Source organism: Dryas octopetala, chromosome 9 (genome assembly GCF_963921425.1).
Source record: "Dryas octopetala chromosome 9, drDryOcto1.1, whole genome shotgun sequence".
Taxonomy (NCBI): domain Eukaryota; kingdom Viridiplantae; phylum Streptophyta; class Magnoliopsida; order Rosales; family Rosaceae; genus Dryas; species Dryas octopetala.
Genome location: NC_141374.1, coordinates 18,674,937 through 18,686,364, shown reverse-complemented (window position 1 = coordinate 18,686,364; position 11,428 = coordinate 18,674,937). Strand labels below are relative to the sequence as shown.

The window sequence follows — 11,428 nt, the reverse complement described above, 5'->3', positions numbered from 1 at the left end:
CAAAATGCTAAACTTTGAGTGAGAATAGTGCAATCAATGTTCATTCCCTGTTCTTTACTTTACTACGACCATCCTCACTCATACTTTGGTCTAATCCGTAAGCTATCATAGTTGATGAATAATGAGTTATGATTGTAGCACCTTTTTGACTAACTTGGCTTTTGAAAGAAAAGTGTGTGATGTCAATATGACATTTTGCAATTGAGCTAGCTAGTATTTTGCAAAAATGAATTCCTTATAGAACATGAATATTTGTATTCCATTTTTAAGCCTCTCCTAAATATGAGTTGAATTGCTTCAAATATAATAAAGATAGCTAACAAGTCACATCAGATAAAAAGGGATAAAAAGAAGAGAAATACAATTATATTGAATGATCTAACTTGATCCATATGATTATTCGGCCTAGTTAATGTTACAATTTCAAGCCATTGGAATAGCACCCAGACATCTATCTCTGCAAGATTTTCAGAAGGATATCCCAAATAACACCAACACAGGGATAATAACTTCACCCAAACATGTAGCTTCAGTTTAATGTTGAGCATATCGAGTTGCACCACTACTGATAATTATGTCAAGATTTTTGGCGGCGTGCTCGTTAGCACTAAGTATTAATGAAATTCAGAATTCTGTTGTTCATGATCATAATTCAACTTATGACAATATCTCCACAGGAACTGTTGAGTCATACACTCTTTCTGTAGCTTTTTTTGCCTACCAAAACAAACATAGGTTAGATAGAAAAAGTACACATAAAGAAGAAGAGAGAGTTTGTGTGTGTGTTGAGAGAGAGGGAGGAAGAGAGAGAGAGAGAGTGCAACCTCTTGCTCCCAGTTGGTGCGTATGGTTACAGTAAAAAGTGATAACACTTGCACAATGAGTGCACATATGATCCCCAGCCAGAGCCCCTATTCAAAATATTTTAACAAGCAAGGTTAACAAGTTAAGAGGAAAGAAAAGAAGAAAAATGATTAATCTTTTTTTTCTTTTTATACCTTTCCACCAACGTGAAAGACAAAAGCCAATAAAACAGCCATTGGAATTCCAACTAAATAATACGACCCAAGATTGACATATGCTCCAATCTTCTGCCAGCCACATCCTCTAGCAGTGCCTGAAAATGTAAACCCATAAATATACCTATAAATATATTGATGGAATTGTTTGTTGTGATTATGTAGGTTTAAATTATTAGAATATTAGAAAAGTAGAAGGACCTGAAAGAACACACTGGAGACCGTCTAAAAAGTTGGATGTTGCAAGTATTGGCATCATGGTTGCCAGATATGTGATCACTTCTGTTTCATTGCTATAAGCATAGCCCCAGACGTTGCGTATGAGTATCAGGACTGTTCCCACCAATATACCCTCAGTAATGGCCATAACTAACACAACACATACTGCTAAACGTGCTGTTTCTGGACGCCCTGCTCCTAATTCATTTGAGACCCGAGTGCTGCAAATCATAGAAACAGAAGAAATATGCAATCCAACTTTAGATTACTAAACATTTTATAATTGCACTAATTAACTTTTGGTGACAATTTTTAAGTTGCCATAAAATTGTAAAGCTTGTTGACTTTAAATGCATCATAGCATATATCTCACCTCACAGCACCACTCAGTCCAAAAGGGATCATCCAAACCATTGCCGCTGTATTCAGGCTGGCAATACATAGATTTGATAAGTAACAATGTTGAATGAGCAGAATATATCTAAACTAGAACGCACAAACTATCAAAGAAATCCAAGAATAACTCATCACAGTTAGGAACTAACCTGATAGAAAGCACAGAGGTTTCCAACTTTGGGTTTGGAAGAAGACCAGATAGAAGAACAATCATTTCAAATGACCACATTTCCAAGCTGTTAAAATTCATGGTCAACTGCATTAGGATCTTAGACACTAACGTTATGCACTAAAATAACAACCTTAGTAGTAGATAAATGACTATTAAGTGCATTTTTTATATAGACATAGATATATAATCCAAATGCAGTTGAACCTATAGATATTTAAAAATCCAAAATCTTAGTGTGAACCTTGTGGAGCATCAAGAAATAGAAATTACCAGACCATGACAGCTGAAGGAATGGCGAGTCTAATAAATGTAAAAACATTGTGAAAGGCCTCCTTTGAAAAGCCTGTCCAAGTTTTTGCACATGTAGAAGAGAATCTGACATAAAGTGCCAAAAATAGCACATTGATCCAATAAGAGATGGCACTTGCCAAGGCAGCTCCCCTACCTCCAAGTCTGGATTTAAATACAAGAAACCAACAGATAGGGATGTGCAGTAAAGTTGCAAATCCGGAGATCAGCATCATTGGGAATATAATGTTTTGAGTTTGTAAGAATCTCACAAGGCACTGAAGAAGTGCATATGCGAAAAGGGAAGGGATCATGAAACGGGCAAACTCTCCGGCTGCTGTTGCTATTCCAGCATCTTGGCCTAGAGCTATTAGAATGACTCTTGTGTTTGCTGAAATGATAGCAAGGGGTATGCAAACAAGTAAAAGAACAAACATGGCTCTCTGCAAGTGTATGCCCATCATATGATACTGCTTTGCACCATAGCACTGGCCAGATAGTGTTTCCAATGCACTTGACATACCCATCTATTTAAATTAAAATTTAAAAACAGAATGATCGTTAGAAATTTATAAACAGTTCAAGTTGCAAATTGGAAGGGTTATTAACAGAACAAAGTTAAACCAAAACTTGTAGACAACAAATCAACCAAGTATCCAAGCAGAACTAACAGATGGAAAATAATTGGCTCTGCATTCCATTGAACTCAAATGGACTACTCTATAGTATTTCCACATGCAGTAGAGACAAGAATAAAAAATCTCACAGAATTGTATGCACCAAGATGTCTTTAATTCCAAAATTAAGGGTTGAGCTGCTATGCTATGCCAGCAAATTTTGTTACGTTTCACACAATTTTTCTTGGGGAAGCAATTTTGATATAACATGATTCTTTATGGAACACAAGAAACTATATGTCTAAAATCAATAATCAGAGAGGAGTTCGAACTTACCAACAAGCTGAAACCAGTCACTGATGAGAAGGAAAGGGCCATGGTAGCACCAGAGAGAGATAGTTCACCAAGGTGACCTACAAACATAACAGCTATTATCTGTATAGAGTACTGTAATATACTCACAGATACCAGAGGCCCTGCTAGCCATAACTGCGTCTTTACTTCTTCCAGAATTTCCTTTCTCTTAAAACCCTTCCAACGGCTTCTTTCTTTTTCAACCTTAACAAGTCCATCTTCTTCACAAACTTGAATCAATGGTGAGCTCAGAGATGGTTTGTGATCTTCTCTCTCCATTTTCTGCTTACCTTCAGAGTTGAGACTTGAGAGATAGAGAGTGATAGAGGGAGAGAGAAGGTTATTAATGTGTGGTTTATATTGGAGTTGAAGATCTTGGTACGTACAAGAACAAGACTGTATTCAAACATAATGACTAATTGGGTCACTCATGACCTCAGTCACTGATGCAGTGTATTAGTTAAAATTCGTTGAATCCCAAACCTTCAAAAGTTCTCGTGTGATTTTATGAGGAAATAATAATAAATTGTGATACATCAATCATACACGTATTTAGTGACAAGAAGACAAAACAAAAACATTTCTCGGTGGCTTCATATGGCATTTATATTCAACAAGACAAAAATATAAATTCATCATTCTTCACCAACAAAAAAAAAAAACATAAAAAACTCCTGCTATTTTTGGACCCTTCCAAGAAGCAGAGTAACTCAAAATTGATACGCCTTGTAATCCTGTTGAAGCCTAAGAAAATAAGAAAAATAATTCTACTTACCTCTGAATTTGTCCCTACTCAGATCAAAAGATTCTCTCATATATTCTTTTCCACACCAGAGAAAACAAGAGTGTAATGGCTTATGCAATTTCTTGTCTCCTGGGCAAGACTCTCTACTGAGACTTTGAGCAGGTTCACTAATAAATCGTTGGATGCAAGTAATTTGTTGGTCTGATACAAACAACACCAAACAACCAAAACAGAATAAACTCAATTCAATCGGAGTAACATTTTCATGTGTAACGGGTATATACACATACACATACGTGTCAATTTTTATACATATTTATCATGTGATAAAAGATATTAACACATAAAATGTATGAAAAGCTTCTTTCAGAGAGTCACACAATAGCAATTGTTCCAATTTTTTAAATGATTAATTGATTCATACTTGTATGAAAAGAAAGAGCAATGGTACAATTTCTATTTTCAGAAAACAATAATAGTTTTTTTTTTTTTGAAAGTGGGTGAAATGCCACCATGATATGTTTGGTCAAAGTATATACGTATCACATAATTCACAACTAAAATAAATTTTTTTGTAAGAATTGCTAAGAAAGACAGATAACATATCATCCCTTAAAAATTTGACTGGAAAAATTCCAATCACAAACTGTAGTTGATTCTTTGTATGACATACTTGGGATGCACGAAATGCGACTCAGCTAATATTGTGTGGATTTAATCTCATGTAACTACAAAGCTCCAACCTTTTCTGTCCTCTTGTCTCCTTAATATCGTAACATCAAGAACCTTTTTGACCACATGGGCTGACAAGACAAGACAACACCACCAGCCAAAAGGCAAACCACTGCACTAAAGGAAAAATAAAATAAAAGAAAGCAGACTATCTTTCAGCCATGCCCTTGGCCTACTTGGTAGTCCCATCATGATTCAAGAGCTCAACCCAATCATATGGTCATTTCAAAAATGAGGTAAAAAACAGAAAGTTTCTACTTTCAAGACAAAGGAGTTCTAAAATCCACCACAGCAAGTTCAGAATCTAAACATTTTCTTAAGCCAATGCTACATTAGAAATAAAAAGGCAGAGAATGTGAAAACCAAAAGGAACCACTTTCCTAACAAATAATGCAAAACCCACATTCATAAGGCCAATGCTATTCAGACCATCCTAAATTGTTAAGTTGACCACCCTATTTCAAATTTCCAACTTTACCCTTAAAACAAAAAAATTTCAATTTTGTTCGTTGGGTCATTCGACAGTTATCTGCCGAAATATTTATGGTTATTCGACAGTTATCTGCTGAACATTGGTGGATTATTCGGTGGATAACTACCGAATGGAAATGAAAAAGGCATTCGACAGTTATCTGTCGAAATATTTGCATTTATTCGACACTTATCTGCTGAACATTGGTGGATATTTCGGTAGATGACCACCGAATGGATCTGGGTGATTTTATCATGTTTTTGCAATAAAGGGTAAAATAGGAAAAAAGTTAAAAAAAATTTATTAGGGTGGTCAACTCAGCACAAAAGGGTGGTTTGCATAGCCTCCCTCCATTCATAATTCATAGAAACATAATCATGATCACCAATTAGCCTTAACTGCAAGTCTGCATCTGGCCCTCTCCGAACTCATGAACCAATATATGAAGCAGGAGACTGGGTGGATCTCCATTGCTCCAATGCCCAATGGTATGGGCCAGTTTGGGCTTATGTAATTGACCTGATTGTTAAGTTGGGCTTTTCTTTTCTGAAATTAATTCTGGGCTCCTTCAATTTACACATAATTTGGACTTGGACCATAGACTGAGATTTTTTTTATTTTTTATTATTGGTCAAGATGTGATTTCATAAAAGCCCAAAATAGGCAAAACGAATAGAATGAGAAGCCAAAATAAGCTCAAGTCGGAAACAGATAAATAAAATAAAATAATTGAGTAAAAAGAAAAGTTGGTTCATATTTATTATTTATGTATATGTACCAAATTAATGTTATTAATTACCACATTTGATCACGACTATTGAACCAAATTATACTGATTTTGTAGTACTCGATTCAAGGTCAATGTTCACGAATATGACCACCGATTAGAATTGCACCAGATTTTCACACGGAGACCTTTCCATACTTCATTGTTTCAGTCATAATAGAAAGTCGAAACCACCGTTTTATTTATTTATTATTTATTTTTTTGGGAATCAGGATGATTTAAACCATTTTTATAAATATTTTATGGGCAAGAAAATGACATGGTACGAACGAAAATAGCCCAACTTGGGATTTGCCACAGAAGGCCCGCCCATTGTCATTATCGGTCCAATACGGTGCAAAATATTATATACTCAAAATTGTAGACATCAATTTCCAACTACAGGAGCATAAAGATCTTTCATACTATAAGTTGTGAACGACTAATGAAAATTGCCAGAAGGTGTTCGTCTTGACCAACTATCAAACAACAGACACAACTAATAATAAACAAACAAGTGCACTAATAATGAGAATAATTATGCATGACATATGCAGTTTAGGCATATTATTGATGATATGAATTAAGATATTGGTTACTAGTGGCAAATTAGCAAGATATTAAGTAGGCATGGGGTTTGATTCAAAGGGCAGGAAGAGCAATTTGATGTATATACCAATTAATATCAATGAAGGAAATAATGATTTTGAAGGACATGAGTGATTACCCTGAAATTAAGGGGTGATCATGTGATGATGGTTTGCATTGTAATTATGATTTTGTACAAATTGTAATTATCACATTGCATATGGAAATTCATAATTTAGATAAAGAGCTCAGAAAATTGATAGGCCAAGCTCAATGTTAAGAATGCGTGCGTTGTTGTTTTCTTTCAATGTTAGAGATTGAGATAGGACAACATATTCACCTCCATGTTGGCCTGCCATGTCCTACTTGCCACACATAACTGAAGTAAATAGTGTTAGTTTTTGTTGTTGTGATTGTTTTTATGCAATTTGAAAACATTCCATAAAAGTTTTATAATTATCATCAGAAAAAAATACATTTGAAATAAATCATATTTTTGAAAATAGAAAGCTAAGAGCCTAAGTGCTATACATATAGAAAGTAACTAAATTAAGGTGCTCCAATCTTAGAAAAAAACAAAAAAAAAAACATAAGGTCCTCAAATTGAACTAATACAAATAACCCTCATAATTAGTCATTAGCCTTTGGCCCTTGTGCTCGATACATGCTACCTAACATTGACCTAGCTAGCTAGGTCTGAAAGTCTTATAAATTTTGTCAAAATAAGGTTAAAAGAATATTGTGGTTGGGTGCTGAAATTCTTTCAAGTGTAGCTTAATGAACACGCAATCACGCATGCATAAATTAACACTAATATATGTATATGTTAAATATGCAAGGTCTAATCCATGGAAATGAGGCCCCAGACCCAGAGTGGTTGCATAATTGTATGATAACAATCTATTAACAACTCCTATTACTTTTCTGGAGCTATATATGAAAACTATATATTATTTTAAGTCACACACGTATTGCTTGAGAGAATACTCAATTTAAAATGCCAAGTCCTCTAACTTCAGCCTCATCATGCAGCCCACCAAAACAGAGACAAATGTCTTGTTAAAGTGTCCTTCTCTAATCTACCATTACTAGTTTTGTATGCATAAATGCCTTAGCATTTTCCACGGGTCTAGATTTTTTGATGAGTTCTCGACCGACAAAGTTTTGCACTATGATGGGTTGGCTCTTGATTATCAACACACAATGACATTATTAGCCTCCTAAACTTGGTTTAATTAGGCAAACAATTACTGTTTTCAATGTAGATCAAACTAATGCGGTTGTAGTTTTTGCACAATTAGCTAAGGTGCATTGTTCCTTGAATGACTTCAATTATAAAGTCATTTTAATAGGTTTACTTTTATCTTTGCAGTTGAATTCAGAACTAGTAGTGGTATACATGCAATAATGCCATGGATATGATCCAATTTTCTACAGTCGTAGTTGGTACTTGGTTCATAGCTTTCAATTGAAGCTGGAATCACGGCTGGCAGATTAAGTGTTACCAATATACACAAGAAATTAAACTCTCATAACAAAACATGGAAGAAGAGATGGTGTTCTCTACAGTCAACCAAAATGTCCCTTTCATATCTTTTAATTTTTTATAAGTTTTGGAGAATCGATCTACTAGACTTGAGAACTAACAAAAATCGTGGGGTGCAACAATTCACAGACAATGACCTCATCAACTTCAATTGACATACAAAATGGCATTCAAATAAGTCCTGCTTCACCATACACTCAAACCTCTTAAGACTAGTACTAAACAGGTCACTTGCTAATTAGTCTTGATTCCTTGTAATATATGATCATTTTCTCCATCAAACATTTGTAAGGCTTCCACATGCAGCATGGCCTTTCAGAATTTTGAGTCGAGTGTTTGATAATATTAGTTGATCGAAGAGTAAAAATGATGTATGATTCGATGCTTGCCAGAAGCTTTAGTCAGCATGAGCAGAAGAGATTTGGATATGGAGCATTTGTCTGCTGCTTGCTCATAGCATTGTGCTTTTGCACAGTACTCAAGCCTAGTTTGAATCCTCTACCAGCTTGTATGTACATTTCTTCATAATTTTTGTTAATTTGTGCTAACATAAGAGTGTCCTGATGCATATATTCTAATGCACGGTTGATGATATGTTTTGTTCAGTAGCTATATTGATTTCTAACTTTCATTTACTGGATATCACAGTGCACTTGCAACAGTCAATGGGTGTTAGAAACAAGATACTGGCACTCAAGGAAACAAATAGCTCTCAGCAAGTGATCAAAAGTATGCTTGATCGGAAGATAAGTACCCAAGAGTTTAAAAATGTGAGTCTTCAAGTGGGAGACTCTGATGATCTACAGCAAAATGCAAGCACTCCTAGTAGTACTAGTCCCATTCTTACAAGCGGTCAGGATGAAGAGACAAACAGTAAGTATTCTCTATGCTTAACTTCATTCTTTACTTTTTAAGGAATTGAAGTTTACATTCTGAGGTTAGGTTGATGATAAGATAAAATTGTCATTCTATATTTGTTTGACTAAAGCCATTTATCCTTTTTTCAGTTGTAGAAGTTGTGACAAAGAATTTGGAGCCAATCTGCAATGTCAAAGAACCAAGAACTGAAGTTTGCGAGATCAACAGAGATGCTCGAGTAGATGGCAAATCGTCCTCAGTTTTTATTGTTTCATCTCAAATGGACATGTTAGCTGGGAATAGCTCATGGACTATAAGACCTTATGCTCGAAAAGAAGACAATGGAGCAATGAAGAACACTCGGAAATGGTCAGTGAAGCCAGTAAGTGGACACCAGGAAATTCCTCAATGCACCCGAAATCATAATGTTCCAGCCATCTTGTTTTCAAATGGAGGATATACAGGAAACAATTTCCATGAGTTCACTGATGTGGTAATTCCGCTCTATATTACTTCGCGAAAATATGATGGCGAAGTTCAATTTCTTATTACGGACATAAAACCTTGGTGGACTGCAAAGCTCCAAGCAGTACTAAAAGGACTGTCCAAGTATGAGATTATTGACATTGACAAAGAAGAAGAAGTCCATTGCTTCCCAAGTGTAACTGTTGGCCTCAAAAGACATGAAAAGGAGCTGAGCATTGATCCTTCAAAGCATTCATATTCTATGAAAGACTTCAGGGAGTTTCTAAGGAATACTTATTCATTAAAGAGAGCAAGTGCAATCAGAATCAGAAATGGTCATCAACGCAAAAAGCCGCGGCTTCTGATCATACCAAGAAAGAGAACAAGGTCTTTTACAAATACAGGAGAAATTATTAGAATGGCTAGACGCTTGGGGTACAAGGTAGTTGTTGCAGAAGCTGACATGAATCTGTCGAAATTTGCAGAACTTGTGAATTCTTGTGATGTGTTAATGGGAGTTCATGGAGCTGGCCTTACAAACATTCTTTTCCTGCCTGAAAATGCAATTTTCATCCAAATACTTCCTCTTGGAGGGTTCGAATGGCTTGCAACAAACGACTTCGGAGAGCCTTCAAAGGATATGAATCTAAAGTACTTGGAGTATAAGATAAGCAATGAGGAGAGCACACTGATACAGCAATACCCACTTGACCATGCAGTTTTTACTGACCCTTACTCATTTGGGAAACAAGGGTGGGAAGCATTCAAGTCAATCTTTTTGGAGAAACAAAATGTAAAGCTTAATGTCAACAGGTTCAGACCCACTTTGTTAAAAGCTCTTGAGCTTCTGCATCAGTAGGCCATTGTTTAATTTTTAGAGGAAACAAGGTCCTCTAGGTGTTATTTCCTTGTCCTTTCTTCATTTTGTCTATGTTTTTCTAGCCATGTATTTAATTAATATCATTGGTTCAGAACTCGCTTTTGTATAGAAATTGAGGAAAAAGCATTTATGATATTTAGAAATGGAGTTCATAACGGCCCAAATGGAGTGTTGCTTTTACTCTGTAAACTGATATGTCAATAAAAGTATAATGAATGAATTATACGCTATTGTCAATTGTTCAAACTATTTTCTGATTTGCTTGCATTTCAAGCTCTAATTTAATTTAATTTTAGATCTGATTATATACCTCCTCATGATAAACAGTGCATAATTAAACATCAAACAGGATATTGATTTTTACTAAGGCACAACATAGAGAAGGACAACACATGCACTACACAGAAGCAAGACCCTAGCAGAGTAATATATATAGATAGAGACAGACCAAGCCGGGGCCCATGCATGACATCTCTCCTTTGTCATCATGTAAACGAAAACTTTACATTTTAATTTGGGTTCTTCCCATATGAAGATCCAAATGTATCTACTTTTTTTAACCCGGAACTTATTTTATATATTAAATATTGGTAGCAGGTGAAAGCGTGAAGTTTTTGTTTTTGGTTGTTAATTAAAATACTAAGTACTTCTTTTTCTCTTTCCTTATTTTATATTTTGTATCTTTGTTTAAAATAAAAAGGGTAATTAATTATAGGTGGTAATTACCAGATGACAAGAGTGTAGACAAAGGAGATCTATAGCCTATAGGTGACTCATCCCATCAAAGGCATTAATGAGACTCAAATCAGCCAAACAAGACATTAATGACACATAATATAAGGATTAATGCATCAACGTTGGAACACCCTCTAACATTCTGCATTAGAGAAATACTCTATACAATCGGAGAGAACCGAGACCCACTTCTTCGAATGTGTTATCAATCACCCTGAAAAAATTATGGGAGGATCTGATAATGATGCATCATCATATAATACGCAACTAAAATAGTATAATTAGCAAAGGAATGCCACCAGGAAACATTGAATGTAGTCAAAGGCAACAAACTCACCCAGTGTATATATATACAACTACTTTCCATCTTCCAATGTTTCAATTAAAATTTTAGCCGTACATTGTACTAAAGACAAGGTAGGGATTGAATACTTGTTAGTTTGGTGTCCACGAATCCAATCTCCAATTATGACAAAAGCACCTGTTAAGAGAATCGTTTTCGCTCTTAGTTATGCTGTTATTTTGTAAATTGAATCCATTTATTTTATATTTTTATCTTAGGGATTGTAATTATTT

General features: G+C 35.1%; 2 protein-coding genes across 2 annotated transcripts; one reads left to right on the top strand and one right to left on the bottom strand.

Moving 5' to 3' along the window:
* Positions 1 to 346: 346 nt before the first annotated feature.
* On the bottom strand, positions 347 to 3,439 carry LOC147275273 (protein DETOXIFICATION 16-like). Its single transcript, XM_086257404.1, has 8 exons — positions 3,048 to 3,439; positions 2,077 to 2,621; positions 1,784 to 1,870; positions 1,612 to 1,668; positions 1,221 to 1,459; positions 999 to 1,117; positions 825 to 911; positions 347 to 717 (listed from the first exon to the last, which is right to left on the bottom strand). Exons 1-8 carry the CDS (start codon positions 3,342 to 3,344, stop codon positions 658 to 660), a joined length of 1,491 nt encoding a protein of 496 aa, XP_086113530.1. The 5' UTR covers positions 3,345 to 3,439; the 3' UTR covers positions 347 to 657.
* A 4,701-nt stretch (positions 3,440 to 8,140) lies between these two features.
* LOC147275272 (beta-1,2-xylosyltransferase XYXT1-like) lies at positions 8,141 to 10,311 on the top strand. Its single transcript, XM_086227526.1, has 3 exons — positions 8,141 to 8,422; positions 8,563 to 8,787; positions 8,922 to 10,311. Exons 1-3 carry the CDS (start codon positions 8,281 to 8,283, stop codon positions 10,094 to 10,096), a joined length of 1,542 nt encoding a protein of 513 aa, XP_086083652.1. The 5' UTR covers positions 8,141 to 8,280; the 3' UTR covers positions 10,097 to 10,311.
* The last annotated feature ends 1,117 nt before the right edge of the window (positions 10,312 to 11,428 follow it).

Excerpts from the sequence above, each read along its gene's own strand:
- LOC147275273 (XM_086257404.1), bottom strand. The coding sequence starts at position 3,344 with ATGGAGAGAGAAGATCACAAACCATCTCTGAGCTCACCATTGATTCAA. Across the intron at positions 1,460-1,611 it reads GGACTGAGTGGTGCTGTGAG|CACTCGGGTCTCAAATGAAT; the intron begins GTGAGATATATG and ends TATGATTTGCAG. Across the intron at positions 718-824 it reads GCACCAACTGGGAGCAAGAG|GCAAAAAAAGCTACAGAAAG; the intron begins GTTGCACTCTCT and ends TTGTTTTGGTAG.
- LOC147275272 (XM_086227526.1), top strand. The coding sequence starts at position 8,281 with ATGATGTATGATTCGATGCTTGCCAGAAGCTTTAGTCAGCATGAGCAG. Across the intron at positions 8,423-8,562 it reads TTTGAATCCTCTACCAGCTT|TGCACTTGCAACAGTCAATG; the intron begins GTATGTACATTT and ends TGGATATCACAG. Across the intron at positions 8,788-8,921 it reads TCAGGATGAAGAGACAAACA|TTGTAGAAGTTGTGACAAAG; the intron begins GTAAGTATTCTC and ends TCCTTTTTTCAG.